Below are 18,628 nucleotides of genomic sequence, written 5' to 3'. Positions count from 1 at the left end.
TTCATCTTCCTCCAAACACGGTTAGTGGAATTATGACCAAAAAGTTAAAATTTTGGTCTAATCTGACAACATAACCTTCTGCCTTGACATGTGCTGGTTTAACCATGGGAACCTTCCGTGCCTTACATGATTTCAAACCATGACGTCTTAGTGTATTACCAAGTCACCTTGGAAACGGTGGTCCCAGCAATTTTTAAGGTCATTTAACAAGTCCTGTTGTGTAGTCCTGTGCTGTCCTGTGCTCTTAGTCTTCAGACCCTTTGGTGTGACATATATTTTAGGTGGTGTCCATTTCTTCTGATCATGCTTGAGATGGTTTGACCCCCTTCAATGGAGTGCAGTTGTGTTTGATCATACTGACTGAACTTGAATCGGAAAGCAACACCCTTGTCTTGATAAGCTCTTACGGCTCACACTCCATGTTCGGTCAAAACAATCACAAAGTCAAAGGAACTGCCTGAAGAAATCAGAGCCAAAATTTTGGCAAAGCACAGATCTGGCCAGGGTTACAAAAAAACCTTCTGCTGGACCTAAGGTTTCTCAGAGAACAGTGGCCTCCATTTTCCTTAAATGGAAGACATTTAGGACAACCCTTGACTCAAAAGATGTTTTGGTATTACTGGTTAATTGACTGTCTAAAAATAAAACTCAAAAAATGGAACACTAAATGGGAGGCATAGAGTAAAAATGTAATGTTTAGTCTTGATCACGAGATGAGGGCATCGAGTAGAGAGAAAGTGATGTCACTCAGCCATCAAGTATTATCTAGTCTTACAATACAACTATATGATTGCCATAATGATTATTTGCAAAATGTATAATCTGTACCAGTTAGTTATTCATATGATTTTATATACAAACTCATAATGTTATTCTGTATATAACATTTTTTTGATGAAATAAAAATGGAAGTCATAAAACACAAGTGAGAGAAAGTGTTATGAAAAGATTAATCATTTATCCGGAGACTGTAATACTCCAACAATGATATAGGAAGCGTGTTTGATAACCGTTTTATTGATTGGGAGGTAACATAAAATATTAACATTTTTTGTTAATCCATATACTTAGTCCAGTAATTATTCAGAAAGTATTCTACACTGACAGCGTATGTTCACAGCAATGTTAATTGTGCCAACAATGAGTGGAATTTGGTTAAAACATTTGAAGGACTCAAGGAAGATGAGAAATAAGATTCTCTGGTCTGATGAAACCAAGATAGAAATTATTGGCCTTAATTCAAAGCAATATGGGTGGATAAAACCAGGCAGTGCTCTCAACCTGTCCAATACAGTCCCAACTGCAACAATAAGCATGGTGGCGGCAGCATCATGCAGTGGGTGTGGGTTTCAACTGCACGACAGTATGAGCGGTTGCATTTGAAGGAAAGATTAATGCAGCCAAGAACAGGGATAAGATGGACAGAAATCTTCTCCAAAGTGTTCAGAATTTCAGACTGTGCTGAAGGATCACCTTCAAACAACACATTGACCCGGAGCATACAGCTAAAATATAGAAGGAACGGGTTCAGAATCACTCTGTGACTGCACTCAATTAAACCCAATTGAGGATTTCCACAAATACTTGAAAATTGCTTCCTGCCAATGTTCACCATCCAACCTAATAGAACTGAAGAGGTTCTGCAAGTAGGAATGGCAGATCATCCCAAAATCCAGGTGGGAAAAACTCATGGCTATATTAGCTCAAAAGCGTGCTTCTACTCAATATTGAGCAAACCGTCTGAATACTTATTGGTGTTTGATATTTCATTTTTTGTTTTTTAATAAATCTGCAAAGGGTCTGAATACTTATGGCTGTGTGATATTTCAGTTTTTATATTTTAATAATCTATAAAAAAAAATTCTATCAATATGGCGTGTTGTGTGTACATTAAAAAAATGAACCAATAATTTTTGCAAAAAGCTGCAATAAAAAAAAAAAAATATTCATGGGGGCTTGAATACTTTCTGTACCCACTCTATCTATGATGAATAACAGGCCTCTCTCATCTTTTTAAGTGGGAGAATGTACATACTGGTGGGTGACAAAATACTTTTTTGCCCAACAGTATTTCCCCACTCCCATCTGCATTTGAATAAACTATTAGCTGAAATGTGGCAGTTCAATGTCAAACAAGTATGAAAATAGGGTGTTGAATGATTTGGTAGGACACTTACGCCTGCAGTCGGGGAAGCCCCAATACCCCGTGGCGCACATAGAGCAGTCTCGACCAATCACGTTGGGCCGGCAATGGCATTGACCACCAAATGGTTCACAGGAGTTACTCTTGGCGCCGACCTCATGACACATGCACGGCAGTGAGCCATTGTTGACAAAGGCAGACAGTGACATGGCAGCACGTAGGCAAAAGGACGACATCCTTGACGGACTGTAGAGAGGGAGAAAAGGAGGTGCAATTGCAAAAATCAATCTTGACTTCATATATTTGCATATGTATCCACTTTAAATATAAATTTGTTTACCTTTAACGATGTTACTATTATATTTAGGGTATATCTCTATGGGAGGACTGATCATGTTAATGATTTCTCACAATTATCACCCTTGATTCAACTAGGTAGAAAAAAAGAAATAATGTCTCAATGTGCAACACTTTATATAAATCTCGGCAAGGATATACACTTTGAAATGATGGACATATAGCTTGGAAATCACAATGTCCCATTCACTTGCTAATCTATTTTTAAAACTGGCCCACAGAGGACATGTGGTTTTAGTGACTAATTCAGTTGCCAACCCTCCCCACAGCCCACACCAGGAACTTTATAAACTGCATGCCTTCGGCCCTGCTGTACGAGACAGCAACTAAAAGATGCATACTTGGCCTTAACCAAGTTAGCAGCTTCCCGACAAATCTTGGTTTCTGTCTTCAAAAGACTCCTTTCCATTTTTTGAAAATACTGACCAAAAGGTTGGGGTCCTCTCTCCAAGAAAACCAACTTCTCGGAATCTTTGGAAAGTGGCCGCTGCCTGCTAACAGAGCACTTTGGTTTGATAGCCCACCAGTTGTGGGAAGAAAAAAAAAAATCTTTTTAGATCTTTTTATTCTTTAGGATAGTCTAAATAGGTCACTTAGCCATACGATGCTTGCTGGCAAGAGCCTTAAGGGGCCACTGTCATGAAATGCATGATTTTTAGTATGTTATTAATGAAAAAGCGGCTGCCGACATGGACCCATGTGTTTTTTCACCACAAAATTTGTTTTCAAGAAGAAGTAGTGACGTACATGGCAGGACCGCCCTCAAGTGGACGCGTTTGTTTCTATTAGTTTTACCTCCGCGAAGGTAGCTCGTTGTTCCTACGTGTTAGCCCAAATGCCGGCTCATTGCATTTCTGGTACACCCTGAACTGGTTGCAAGCACATAGAGATAGAGAACTGTCACACTCAAAATCACACCTTGGGGAAATTTAGTCTCAAATGAATGCATGTTTTTGGGATGTGAGAGGAGAAACCCCACGAAGACATGGGGAGAACATGCAAACTACAAACAGGTGGGGCCGGGATATAAACGCCGGTCTTCAGAACTGTGAGGCCAATTTAGAGTGTCCAATTAATGTTACGTTTTTTAGGAAACCGGAGTGCCCGGAAAAAACCCACACAGGCACGGGGAGAACATGCAAACTCCACACAGGCGGGACTGGGGTTGAACCCAGGTCCTCAGAACTGTGACCCCAACTCTTAAGAACTACGCCACCATGCCGCCCAAAATACAAGACACCTACTTTCATGCAATATGGAAATGCAGAACAACTCAATGGTTTTAGTCTTCAGTTATACACTAACTTGCTCATACTTTGATGTCAGCATTCCACTTTCCCGAATATTGTGCATTCTTGCCAACTTAAACACAATCTTCTTCTTCTTTTTCTTTCGGCTTGTCCCGTTTGGGGTCGCCACAGCGTGTCATCTTTTTCCATCTAAGCCTATCTCGTGTATCTTCTTCTCTAACACCCACTGTCCCCATGTCCTCTCTCACAACATCCATTACCTTTTCTTGGGTCTTCCTCTCGCTCTTTTGCCTGGCAGCTCCATCCTCAGCACCCTTCTACCAACATACTCACTCTCTCCCCTCTGAACGTCAAAACCATCGAAGTTTGCTCACTCTCACCTTGTATCCAAATCATCCAACTTTGGCTGTCCCTCTAATGAGCTCATTTCTAATCCTATCCAACCTGTTTCCACCAAGCGAGAACCTCAACATCTTCACTTCTGCTACCTCAAATTCTGCTTCCTGTTGTTTCTTCAGGGCCGCCGTCTCTAATCCGTACATCATGGCCGGGCTCACCACTGTTTTATAAATTTTGCCCTTCGTCCTGGCGGATACTCTTTTGTCACATAGAACACCAGACACCTTCCTCCAACTGTTTCAACCCGCTTGGACCCGTTTCTTCACTTCCTTACCACACTCTCCATTGTTCTGTATTGTTGCTCCCAAGTATTTTAAGTCGTCCACCTTCGCTATCTTTTCTCCCTGGAGCTTCACTCTTCCTCCTCTGCCCCTCTCATTCGTGCATATATATTCTGTTTTAGTACGGCTAATCTTAATTCCTCTCCTTTCCAGTGCGTACCTCCATCTTTCTAACTGTTCCTCCGCCTGTTCCCTGCTTTCACTGCAGATCACAATATCATCTGGGAAAATCATGATCCAAGGGGAATCCAGTCTAACCTCGTCTGTCAGCCTATCCATTACTACCGCAAACAGGAAGGGGCTCAGCGTGGAACCCTGATGCCAATTTAAATACAATCAACATCCCGTATAAATATTCACAATCATTACTTATCATTTCGCTAAACCTAAAAAAGTAATCCTATTAAACAGATCAAGGACCAAGGACTGGTGAAATTTGATCATAGAATATATTGTGTCAGAAAATATATCAACAGAAAAAACAAAAAAAAAATTACACGAACAGTATTGGAAATAGCTGGTCAACATACAAACTCAAGATTCCTGATTCTTCTGCCTGCGTATCCCATCTGACAACTATTTTGTAAGAATAAAAGTAATTTCTTGATAAATGTATCCTGAGTTGTCAAGGTTGTTGTTGTTGCTTTGTTTATATACAATATACACAGTGAAGAAAATAAGTATTTGAACACCCTGCTATATTATAAGTTCTCCCACTTAGAAATCATGGAGGGGTCTGAAATTTTCATCGTAGGTGCATGTCCACTATGAGAGAGATGATCTAAAAAAAAAAAAGATCCAGAAATCACAATGTATGATATTTTAACGATTTATTTGTGTGATAAAGCTGCAAATAAGTATTTGAACACCTGTCTATCAGCTAGAATTCTGAACATCAAAGACGTGTTACTCCGCCTTTAAAAGTCCACCTCCACTCCATGTATTATCCTGACACAGATGCACCTGTGTGAGGTCGTTAGCTGCATATAGACACCTGTCCACCCCATGAAATCAGTAAGACTCAAACTTGTAACATGGCCAAGCCCAACAAGCGGTCCAAAGACACCATCGACAAAATTGTTGTGGCCACATGGCTTGAAAGGGCTACGGAGAAATTGCCAAGCAGCTTGGTGAAAAAAGGTCCACTGTTGTAACAATCATTAGAAAATGGAAGAACCTAAACAAGATGGTCAATCTCAACCGGAGTGGATCCGCATGCAAGATATCACCTCATGGGGTCTCAATTATCCTTAGAAAGGTGAGGAATAAGCCCAGGACAACATGACAGGACTTGGTCAAAGACCTGAAAGAGCTGGGACCACCGTTTCCAAGGTGACTGTTGGTAATACACTAAAATGTCAGGATTTGAAATAATACATGGCACGGAAGGTTCCCCTGCTTAAACCAGCACATGTCAAGCCCCGTCTAAAGTTTGTCAATGACCATTTGGATGATACAGAGGAGTCATGGGAGAAAGTTTTGTGTTTAGATGAGACCAAAATGGAATGTTTTGATTATAATTCCACTAATTGCGTTTGGAGGAAAACGAATGGTGAATTCTATCCAAAGAGCACCATCCCTCCTGTGAAGCATGGGGGTGGTGGTATCATGCTTGGGGGTGTTTTTCTGCACATGGGACAGGACGACTGCACTGTATTAAGGAGAGGATGACCGCAGCCATGTATTGTGAGATTTTGGGGAACAACCTCTTTCCTTCAGTCAGAGAATTGAAGATGAGTCATGGCATGGTCTTTCAACATGACAATGACCCGAAGCAAACATCCAGGAAAAACAAGGAGTGGCTCTGTCAGAAGCATATCAAGTTTCTGGTGTGGCCTAGCCAGTTTCCAGACCTAAACCCAATCGAAAATATTTGGAAAGAGCTGAAATTCCATGTTTCTCAGCAACAGCCCAGAAACACTTTTTTCCAGAAGAGAGTGGAACATCGAGTGACCTACAAGAGCGGAGGTCACAACATCCATCAATCCATTATCATATGACCTCTATACTAGGAAACGTTTTGTTCCTTTTGTTACCCTTGAAATATTACATGAAACCTTCCTATTGTAAGTAGTTCTTGGTCAGGCCCAATAACAGTCCAATCCCTTGCGGCCTTATCAAACCGATTCTTGGCAGTTCTCAGTCTGAATGTTATCAACCCTGTGGTCTGTGTGATGTTCTTAACACTGTGGACAGTTTTCACAAACTAAAGCTCGTGTGTGTCCTAGAATACTGTAAGCAGCAGCATAGTAATATAACTTATACCATCTTGCTGGCTGAGTGGTACCTTACGTTCCATCCTGAGCATTCAGGCTCAAAACATGATTCTCTTTTGGTGGCCCCGAGAGCTAAAATGAAATCATCAGGTTCAATCCTCTAGAATGCTGTAACCTTGGCAATAACATTGACTACCTCTGTCTAAAGTTTTCACGTTTAAGAACTCATGATGTTGTTGATTTTAGTGAAACCTGGTTTTATAATACCATTTGAGTTTTTTTTTTTTCTTTTGTGTGTTTCAGAGCGATATGAAAAAACGTGGCTGGAATAATTCTATTTCTGTTCATTTCAATGGGAAATATCGATTCATTTTGCCAACTGAATCTCAGAATGAATTAAGTTTGTGAACTGAGGTTCCACTGTAATGAGTAATAAGTGTCACAGTGCTCTTCTACTCACTCGATGAAGAAGCTTCTTTGGCCACAGTTGTTAATAAAGTCATAGGATCTGTCCAGAGGTTCCTCACTCAGATAGCTATAGCTGTAGCTAGACTCAGGAACCACAAGCACATAGTCCTGGAAACATGGGAAAAAATATTCAGAACCATAAAGGATCATGCCAGAATGAAGGTGCAGGGGAGGGAGGTTGTGACCATACTCATGCAGGGTCCACGGTTTGCTGACTAAAAATGTATTTGTGAACCTTAAGACGATCAGAGTAATGTTGCTGTCCAAAAATTATTTTTTGTCCTTGATGTCATATCTGGCTCATGTAAAAACATTTGTTGTGTAAGAGGTAATCAGATGTCACGCAGCCACGGCACATAATTGTTGACGTCACTTGTCGGGACATGTGCCACCTGACATTGCATCCACTGACAAAGAGTAGCATCCGGTGAAAACAAGGTGTGCTCCTGGGATTGTTGGGGTGTGACATAATGTTTGAGGGTGTCTGTAGTAACTAAGGAAAGTGATGTGTTGCCATTTAGTTGAAGAAAAGCTATCATTTGCAGTCATACCTGTGAAGGCTGCTTTTGGACCCTAACCTGCATGAATGGTGCTAGTAAGGGCCTCCCGTGGGCTGTGCTGAGGTGTTAGAGGGTAATCCGGGTGGTCACACAGTGGGATGGTGCGAAATGGAATCGGGAGACTATCAGTCTTATTCTCATGTGTCTCTGAATATGTCAACTTTGTATTATAAGACCATTGTTTCTGTCTTAAGGCTGTTATCAAAACACAAATGCAGATGGGAGGTGCAAAATTCTGAATTATAATATGTCAAAAGACACATGTGCGCCAACTTCTTCTTTTCCTTTCGGCTTGTCCCGTTAGGGGTCGCCACAGCGTGTCATCTTTTTCCATCTTTGCCTATCTTCCTCTCTAACCCCAACTGCCCTCATGTCTTCCCTCACTACATCCATAAACCTTCTTTTTGGTCTTCCTCTCCCTCTTTTGCCTGGCAGCTCCATCCTCAGCACCCTTCCACCAATATACTCACTCTCTCGCCTCGGAACATCTCCAAACCATCGAAGTCTGCTCTCTTGAATCTTATCTCCAAAACATCCAACTTTGGCTGTCCCTCTAATGAGTTCATTTCTAATTCTATCCAACTTGCTCACTCCGAGCGAGAACCTCAACATCTTCATTTCTGCTACCTGCAGTTCTGCTTCCTGTTGTTTCTTCAGTGCCACTGTCTCTACTCATTACATCATGGCCGGCCTCACCACTGTTTTGTAAACTTTGCCCTTCGTCCAAGCAGAGACTCTTCTGTCACATAACACACCAGACACCTTCCGCCAGCTGTTCCAACCTGCTTGGACCTGTTTCTACACTTCCTTACCACACTCACCATTGCTCTGGATTGTTGACCCTAAATATTTGAAGTCCTCCACCCTCGCTATCTCTTCTCCCTGTAGCCTCACTCTTCCCCCTCCACCTCTCTCATTCACGCACATATATTCTGTTTTACTTCGGCGAATCTTCATTCCTCTCCTTTCCAGTGCATGTCTCCATCTTTCTAATTGTTCCTCTGCATGCTCCCTGCTTTCACTGCATATCACAATATCATCTGCGAACATCATGGTCCAAGGGGATTCATCTGTCAGCCTATCCATTACCACTGCAAACAGGAAGGGGCTCAGAGCTGATCCCTGGTGCAGTCCCACCTCCACCTTAAATTCGTCTGTCACACTTAAGGCACACCTCACCATTGTTCTGCTGCCATCATACATGTCCTGTACTATTTTAACATACTTCTCTGCCACACCAGACTTCCGCATGCAGTACCACAGTTCGTCTCTTGGTACTCTGTCATAGGCTTTCTCTAGATTCACAAAGACACAATGTAGCTCCTTCTAACCTTCTCTGTACTTTTCCACTAGCATCCTCAAGGCAAATAATGCATCTGTGGTACTCTTTCTAGGCATGAAACCATACTGTTGCTCGCAGATACTTACTTCTGTCCTGAGTCTAGCCTCCACTACTCTTTCCCATGTTCCCATGTGCGCTGACAATATTTGAAAAAACATGTCTGAAAAGGTGGCACGGAGGTGCAGCTGTAGAGCATTGGCCTCACAGTTCTGAAGACCAGCGTTCATAACCCGGCCCTCCCTGTGTGTAGTTTGCATGTTCTCCCCATGTCTGTGTGGGGTTTTCCGGGCACTCCGGTTTCCTCTCTGGCTCAGAAAATGGATGAATGGATGGAACTTGTACAATCAAGCTCAGAGGTCATATCTGGCACTTGCCAAAAGCTAGGAGTACAGATTGTGTCACATCAGAGTGGGGGTGGTTCTAAACGCAAATTATCTAAACAAATGGAATGTGAAATAGTTAAGAGGACGATAAAATGTGTTTTGCGACAGCAATTTCCAATTTAAAACATAAGTTGACAACAATGAGTGTCATCCAAGGAGAGGGGTATTACTAAAAGGGGGTGGGTCTAGGTGAACAGACAGCTGTAGGATTTAGCGACATACACAAATTTGAAAGATTTTTACAATGTAAAATTGCAGTCCTTTGGAGAAAAGAGTGGTCAACCGTTGACACATTTTGAGACCTACTACCTCAAACTGCAATTACCTTGATGGTGCTTTTGTTAAACTGCTATGGTATATCACCTTAAGGTTTCCAAGGACATAGCTATTTATGCTGGTTTTCCATGATAACGTTATAAAAGACACTGTAATATCTGCACAGAGCCAACATGTTGGGAACAAATGTTAAATTCCGTCCATTCATCAACTTCTCAAACTATTCTTTCCATCTATTTACCCCACTCCTAGCTCCAGTCAACACATTAACATCTCTATGCTATATCAGCCTTATCTGCTGCACATCCTGCCGATCTCTATCCCATGTCTGGCCAACCTGGAGAGAGCCTTTTCTCCTTCTTTCGTGTTCAACCAGGTTGTCATGCCTCTTGTTTAGCCTTCACTACCTCTACTTTTGACCTATGTTGCATATCAATGTACTGTATTCCTTTCACCTCTCAGTCCTCCGTTTCCCTCTTCTTCTTCAATAATCTCTTTCCTTGTATAATTTTCTGTATTTTGGATTTCCACTACCAAGTTTCCTCCCCTTTCCTACCAGAATCCACATAAAGTACTCTCCTGCCTGTCTCTCTGATCACCTTGGCTGTAGTAGTGCAGTCTTCCGTGAGCTTCTCATTTCCACTGAAAGCCTGTATCACGTTTTTCCCAAAAGACTGCACAACATCCTTCCTTTCTCATCTTCCACGACATGGCTCTCTACTCTACGTATGTCTTCTACCACTACCAGAGTAATCCTATTCACCACCATCCCATGCTGTCGAGTTACACTCTCCCTTCAGATTACAACGTGTGCACAAAATGTAATCCACCTGCATGCTTGCCCATCCACTCTTGCAGGTTACCCTATGTTACTGCCTCTTCTGAAAAAGGTGTTCATTCCTGCCATTTCCATCTTTTTTACAATGTCCACCACCTGTCCCTCAAAGTTTCTTTCCTGGATGCCGTACTTAATCAATCATCACTTCTTCATCGCCTCTGTTTCCTTCACCAACATGTTGATTACAATCTGCACCAGTCACAAGTCTTTCTCTGCCTGGGATGCTCAGAAGTACTTCATCTAGTTCTTTCCAGAATTTGTCCTTCAAATCTAGGTCACATCCTACCTGTGGGGCATAGCTGGTAATCACATAATACATAACACACTCAGCTTCAAGTTTCAGCCTCACTACTCAATCTGATACTCTTTTCACTTCCAAGATATTCCTTGCTAGCTCAATTTCTCTTCCCCTCTACTCCAATGGTAAAATAATTTAAACCTTGCCTCTAAACTTGTAGCCTAACTACAGTTCTGTTGGATGCACAATATATCAACCTTTCTCCTAATCATCATGTCAACCAACTCCTGAGCTTTTCCTGTCATAGTCCCTGTAAGAGCCTAAATATTTCTGTTCTTCAAATATTTTCAGTCAAAATAATTAATGTCTGGTTTCGAGGTAATGAAATAATTTCAGCGAAGCTTTAATTATGTAGTATCGAGTATTCACAAATTGTTTATTGTATGTATGCTGTGGATGATGACTTTATTGCATTCTGTGGTGTTTAAAATGAGGATTTGAGGTGTGCTACATAGTTGATACGTTGGGATGACGTAATGAGCCGGAAGAAGAGTGAAGGTTAGACAGACAGTGGAAATATCAACGGTTGGGCGAAATATTTTTTTGACCATCATCATCAGCCAATCCTCATCATTTTCTTTCAATGTTTGTTATTTGACCTGGATTTGCTATGCCCATTCAATGTGGAAACAATTTTATTTACTTTATTTTTGTTGTCGTTTGAATTTGAGTAAACCGTTTTCTTCTAATCACCATGTCAACCAACTCCCGAGCTTTCCATGTCATAGTCCTTCTTCTTCTTTTCCTTTCAGCTTCTCCGGTTTGGGGTCGCCACACCGTGTCATCTTTTTCCATCTCAGTCTATCTCGTGCATCTTCCTCTCTAACACCCACTGTCCTCATGTCTTCCCTCACAACATCCATCAACCTTTTCTTTGGTCTTCCTCTCGCTCTTTTGCTTGGCAGCTCCATCCTCAGCAGCCTTCTACCAACATACTCACTCTCTTGCCTCTGGACATGTCCAAACCATTGAAGTCTGATGTCTCGAACCTTTAGAGCAGTTAAGTGTGTCAACACCCTACATTATATTAAGCTTATACAGAGTACCCTTACCCGTTCGCGTTTCTCATTAAAGACTGGTGCAATGACTGTTGTGTATTGTGTGTAAAGCCCAAGTGTCATCCCTATAAACATTCTAAAATAGATATTGTAATGGAAAATACATATAACATTATTCACTTCAATGTCTATACAAAAAAAATAAATATGAGCGGAGAGCGCGTCATCCATGCGTAAAGTTGCGGAAGTGTCATTCGACATCCAAGTGGTCGCCATATTGGCTGCATCTCCTGCCCGCGACGTCACCCCGGAGATTCGCCATTGAAAACACACTCTGGGAGACAAACATGCCCCTTCTGACACGGAAGCTCTTTTCGAAGAAGAGAACGTCTCACAACCGAGTGAAGTTACTGGGGCAATATTAGCCTTTTGTTTGGAGCGATATTTAGATGATAAGAAGAACACAGCCAAACCACCTCCCCGCCCAATCCAGCTCTACACGCCAGTGGTAAAATCAACGCCGCCCGCGATCGATGACAACGCTGTGGCCAAACCGCCTCCCAGTCCGTTCCACTTCCGCGGCGGACATGAGCCACGTGACGAACCACCCTGGCCGGCGAGGCCGGTGGCAATTCACAAGGCATGCGGAGGCCGTCCTTCAGTGGCTGCTGCACGGAAGCCTTCCGATGTGCACATCGACACATTTAGCACCCCTGATTTATGGATTACGCCCCCCCAACTATTGTTTTTTTTTTTTTTAGAAGCTGTATACACACCCACGAAGCTCTCATCCTGTGCACCTGTGCAATCCATTTTTCACGATGAACCAGATCTTTTGGAAAAGTATGAAGAGCAAATCCTGATATTGTTTCCAGTTCCTGAACTCGTGACAAGTCAAGCCGGGACCGACCTGCACGACTGTTCAATCACTAAATCCTGCTGAATTTGTATCGAATGCTGTGAATACTTGACGTGGGATGCCTCTGGTGACAACTGCAGTGGACTAAAATCATTCTGTTTAACCTTAGGTCCCAAATTGGAGCCATATTCGTTGGTGTTGAAGCTACGAAGCCTAACCTAGCCTAGTCCGGGAACATCAAGTAACGGATGTAATCAAATATTTGCTGAGGAAGTGAGCATCAATCGTGAGTACTTACACGACCTGCAAAACCTACGTTTCATATACAATGAGGACTGTGAGTACTTAATAGGAAGTTGGGCGAGTGGAAACGTCAATTTAAACTTGCTTTTAGGCCCAGACCACCTAAGCTTAGCTGGCTAACAACGAGTCGCGTTTGATATCAAACCGTGCTGTTGCAGAAACATCGAACATGCGTAACTTTGTAACATGTACTACATAAAAAATATGTACACCTAGAGACGTGAGGATTTATAGGAAACTTTACACGTCTTATCCTAATCCCAGACATCCACAGATCCTTTGAATCGTCATATGCATTATATTTTCACACAGGTAGTATGTGATTTGTGTACCTTATGTGCTGACTCGGTTTATTTGATAGTTTTTATATGACTTTACGTTTAACATAGATTAGGTAGTATGTAAATGGTGAATCTTATGTGTTGACTTTGTATATTTGATTGTCTTTAACGTTAACATAGACTAGGTAGTGTGTGAATTTTGTATCGTATGTGCTGACTTTGTTTATTTGATTGCTTGTTTTGAATATCTGCAGCCCGAAGGGGGGCACAATTCCTGTGCGTCCTGTAGCCCGGTCCCAAGCCCGGATAAATCCAGAGGGTTGCGGCAGGAAGGGCATCCGGCGTAAAACTGTGCCACACATATATGAGCATTCATCAAACGACTTCCATAATGGATAGGTCATGGCCCGGGCTAACTACGCTCGCCTCCGGCACTGTTAATCTGCAAGGCGTAGATAGAAATTCAGATAATGTTGGTCAAAGACTAAAAAGAGGAGGCAAGCGACATAGTCGGCAGAAGAACAAGAGGCATGCATAGGTCCCTAGAACTGTGTGTTGGGACTTCGAATGTTGGGACCATGACAGAAAAAGGTCAGGAGTTAGTTAACATCATGATAAGGAGTAAGGTTGATGTATTGTGCATCCAAGAGAGCAAAGGGAAAAGGAGTAAGGCTAGAAGCTTAGGAGCAGGGTTTAAATTATTTTACCATGGAGTAGATGCGAAGAGAAATGGAGTAAGGGTTATTTTGAGGAGCTGGCAAAGAATGTCTTAGAGGTGAAAAGAGTATCAGATCGAGTGATGAGGCCGAAATTTGAAATTGAGGGTATTGCGTATAATGTGATTAGCGGCTATGCCCCACAAGTAGGATGTGACCTTGAGTTGAAAGAGAAATTTTGGAAGGAACTACATGAAGGAGTCCTGAGCATCCCAGAGAGAGAGAGAGAGAGAGAGAGAGAGAGAGAGAGAGAGAGAGAGAGAGAGTTGTGATTGGTGCAGATTTCAATGGACATGTTAGCAAAGGAAACAGGGGCGATGAAGAAGTTATGGGTGAGTACGGCATTCAACAAAGGAGCTTTGCGGGTTAGATGGTGGTGGACTTCAGAAAAAGAATGGAATTGGCAGTGGTGAAAACTTATTTCCAGAAGAGACAGGAACATAGAGTGACTTACAAGAGCGGAGGTAGGAGCACACAGGTGGATTACATTTTGTGTAGATGATGTAATCTGAAGGAGGTTAGTGATTGTAAGGTAGTGGTGGGAGAGAGTGTAGCTCGACAGCATAGGATGGTGATGTGTAGGATGACTCTGGTAGCGGGTAGGAAGATTAAGAATTCAAAGGTAGAGCAGGGAATCAGGTGATGGAAGTTGAGGAAGGAAGAATGTTGTGTGGCCTTTCAGAAAGAGGTGAGACAGAATCTAGACGGACAAGAAGAGCTCCCAGAAAACTGGAATAAAACTGCCAAGGTACTCAGAGAGGCAGGCAGGAGAGTACTTGGTGTGCCTTTTGGTAGGAAAGGGGAGAAGGAGACTTGATGGTTGAACCCCAAAATACAGGAAGTCACCCAAGGAAAGAGATTAGCGAAGAAGGAGTGGGACATGGAGAGGACTGAGGAGAGGCGGAAGGAATATATTGAGATGCATCGTCGGGGAAAGGTAGAGGTGGCGAAGGCTAAACAAGAGGCATATGACGACATGTATTATTTCCTGGGTTGGATACGAAAGAGGGAGAGAAGGATCTCTACAGGTTGGCTAAACAGAGGGATAGAGATGGGAAGGATGTGCAGCAAGTAAAGGTGATTAAGGTAACCGATGGAAATATATTGACTGGTGCCAGTAGTGTGCTAAGTAGATGGAAAGAGTACTTTGAGAAGTTCAAGGATGAAGAGAATGGGAGAGAAGGTCGAGTTGAAGAGGCCAGCGTGAATGACCAGGAAGTGGCAATGATTAGTCAAGGGGAAGTTAGAAAGGCACTGAGCAGAATGAAAAATGAAAAGACAGTTGGTCCTGATGACAAACCAGTGGAGGTATTGAAGCAATTTGGAGAGGTGGCTGTGGAGTTTTTGACCTACTTATTCAATAGAATACTAGCAGGAGAGAAGATGCCGGAAGAATGGCGGAAAAGTGTGCTAGTCCCCATTTTTAAGAACAAAGGCGATGTTCAGAGCTGTGGGAGCTTTCGAGGAATAAAGCTGATGAGCCACACAATGAAGTTATAGGAGAGTAGTGGAGGCTACACTCAGGACAGAAGTAAGTATCTGCGACCAATAGTATGGTTTCATGCAAAGCATATCACAGATGCATTGTTTACCTTGAGGATGCTCATGGAAAAGTACAGAGAAGGTCAGAAGGAGCTACATTGTGTCTTTGTAGAACGAGACTGCGTGCACAAGTCTGGTAAAAAAGAAATATTTTAGAATGGTACAGGACATGTATGAGGGCAGCAGAACAGCGGTGAGGTGTGCCGTTAGTGTGTTAGAAGAATTTAAGGTGGAGGTGGGACTGCATCAGGGATCCATGCTGAGCCCCTTCCTGTTTGCAGTAGTAATGGATAGGGTGACAGATGAGGTTGGATTGGAGTATGATGTTCGCAGATGATATTGTGATCTGCAGTGAAAGCAGGGAAAAGGTGGAGGAACAATTAGAAAGATGGAGGCACGCACTGGAAAGGAGAAGAATGAAGATTAGCCAACGTAAAACAAAATTTCCGCGCATGAATGTAAGGGGCGGAGGAGCAGGAGTGAAGCTTCAGGCAGAAGAGATAGTGAGGGCGGATGACTTCATATACTTGGGGTCAACAATACAGAGCAATGGAGAGTGTGGTAAAAAAGTGAGGAAACAGGTCCAAGCGGGATGGAACAGTTGGTGGAGGTTTCTGGTGTTGTATGCGGCAGAAAAGTCTCCTCTAGGATGAAGGACAAAGTTTATAAAACAGTGGTGACGCTGGCCATGATGTACGGATTATAGACGGTGGCACTGAAGAAACAACAGGAAGCAGAACAGGAGGTAGCAGAAATGAAGATGCTGAGGTTCTCGTTTGGAGTGAACAGGTTGGATAGGATTAGAAATGAGCTCATTAGAGGGACAGCCAAAGTTAGATATTTTGGAGACAATGTTAGAGAGAGGAGATTTAGATGGTTTGGACATGTTAAGAGGCGAGAGAGTGACTATATTGGTAGAAGGGTGCTGAGGATGGAGCTGCCAGGCAAAACAGTGAGAGGAAGACCAAAGAAAAGGTTGATGGATGTTGTGAGGGAGGACATGAGGACAGTAGGTGTTAGAGGAGAAGATGCACGAGATGGGCTTGGATGGACAAAGATGACACGCTGTGGCGACCCCTAATGGGACAAGCCGAAAGGAAAAGAAGAAGAAGATGAAGAGTGAATTCATCCTCCCGAGTGTTCAAGCAATATAAAGCAATAAAACAAGCCGGCATTTTGGCTTTCACGAAGAAACAACGAGCTACCTTCCATCAGGTGAAATTAGTATAAACAGACGAGACCGCTCGAGTGCGCTACTGCCCTGTGTGTCACTTCCTGCTTCTTCTTGAAAACAAATCTCTCGAGAGGATTTTCATGGTGGGAGTTACAAAAAGCCACATAAATCAAAATCATCTTTTGTGGTGAAAAAAACGGCTGGGTCCATACCGGCTGCCGTTTTTTTTTTTTATTCATAACATCCTAAAAATTATGCATTTCATGACAGTGGATCTTTAAAGTGATGAATCATGCAATTGTCTACAGTATATATTACTAATACTGGTTGGACCAGCAGGATGCGAGGGTGTGTCCCAACGGCGCAGAGCAGGAAAAAGTGGGTTTGCTGATCAAGAATTAAAATATTTAATTGCCAGAGGGAAAAAACTGTTTGAATGCCTGCAAGTTTTGAGTTGCATTGATCAGTCGTCCTTAGCTGACGGAAGAAGCTGGAAGAACTGGTGGCCAGATTGTGGAGGGTCCGAAAGGATCCTGTCTGCTCTGGACCTAGTTCAAGGGGCATACAAGTCTTCAAGAGTGGGTAGGGTGGGTGACTTCAATCCATTCAGCAGATTTTATTGTCCGTTGCAGTCGCAGTTGGTCATTTTTTGTTGCGGCCCCAAACCAGACTGTGACGGAGGTATGTAACAAAGTTAAAAGCATATTTTTTATTATTTTTATAATCACAAAACATTTGTAAATAGTTGCCTGAGGTATTAACTCTGAGTGGAACGATGCAATTAAGCCCTTGCACTCACACATACACTTTCAGGGCACACAGGGGACACACAGTATTTACTACTGCGACCGTCTTCACCCCTTCCCATCACCGATGAACATTGTGGTAAACTACATTGTGGTTGAGGAGTGTTTGCACTTTCTGGTCTATATAGAGGATAATATATTTGTTTTACTTGTCTTGGTGCTAGCTTGATGTTACAGATATTAAAAAGTGTTTGTTTCGCATTTTTCACGGCAAGTACGTTCACTAATATGTCAGGTATTCTGAGCCCTTTCGCTGATGTATGTTGTGGTCCGAGCTTGATGCTACAGATATTACAAAGTGTTTGTTTCGCCTTGTTAATGGCAGCTGTGTCATATAAATGACGATTTCCTCCGAGAAAAAACTACACAACGCAGAAGTCCACCGGTTACACTTGTGCCATTCAACCCGTTGCATCGCCGACCGACATCCGTTTGGTCTCCCGGGGTACAGCTGTTGCCGGCCGGCAACACAGTCTATCTTTGCATCCTTCGCCACACGCTGTGCAGGACCGAAGATCTATGCGTGTTCCCGCTGGCACTGAAGGTCACTTTAAAAATAATAGCTTTGTTCAAATCGAGTTGGGAACGAACAGGAAAGACGGTTTCTTTATATGGGAGAGGAGAGGTAATAATAATAATGTGTGTATGTGTGTCTCTATGGACTGTTCAAGTTAAACTGTTCAAGCGTGATGTCATCTTCAGGATAGGCGGGGGCCAATACAGTTGATCAGTCTGTTGTTTATCCTTCATTGGCCCCCTCTGCCAGTTCAACCACTAGGCATGAACAAGTAATCTATGTTGAAGCCCCTGGAGTCATGATCACCGACTTGGCCAAACAGATCGGTGAGAGCATTTCTGCCAATCTTAGCTCTTTGGATTACTCTAGTCCAGTGCACCCTCAGTCTCCAAGTCATCAGTCATCAGTCATTCAGTTATGGTAATTTGTCACAGCTAAAGGTTTTTGTGCAGTCTGACAATAAACCCCCACATTTTTTCAGATGCGATCATACTGATGCATTCCCTGTTCATGAATGGAAGACATGATGAAATGTTATCTGAATAGGGTTAAATCTAGCACTCACTCTGAAATGTTTGATCTGATCATGTCGAGACTGTCGGGCAAAGCTCGGGATGTAGT

At 42.7% G+C, this 18,628-nt stretch overlaps 1 protein-coding gene across 20 annotated transcripts in view; it reads right to left on the bottom strand.

Annotated features, from left to right (window-relative positions):
• Positions 1-18,628, bottom strand: part of lama5 (laminin, alpha 5) — a 377,096-nt gene that overhangs the window by 193,931 nt on the left and 164,537 nt on the right. For all 20 annotated transcript variants that reach the window (XR_009793010.1, XR_009793011.1, XR_009793012.1 and 17 more), the window contains 2 exons: positions 7,107-7,222; positions 2,178-2,389 (listed from right to left, as the gene is read on the bottom strand). Coding sequence is in view for 17 of the 20 variants with exons in the window: in XM_061806903.1 (XP_061662887.1) it covers positions 2,178-2,389; positions 7,107-7,222 (328 nt within the window). In the remaining 3 variants the exon portion in view is untranslated. The remainder of the gene's footprint in view (positions 1-2,177; positions 2,390-7,106; positions 7,223-18,628) is intronic.

Source organism: Syngnathoides biaculeatus, chromosome 2 (assembly GCF_019802595.1).
Source record: "Syngnathoides biaculeatus isolate LvHL_M chromosome 2, ASM1980259v1, whole genome shotgun sequence".
Taxonomy (NCBI): domain Eukaryota; kingdom Metazoa; phylum Chordata; class Actinopteri; order Syngnathiformes; family Syngnathidae; genus Syngnathoides; species Syngnathoides biaculeatus.
The sequence above is the reverse complement of the archived record's forward strand: the minus strand, read 5'-3'. Positions and strand labels throughout refer to the sequence as shown.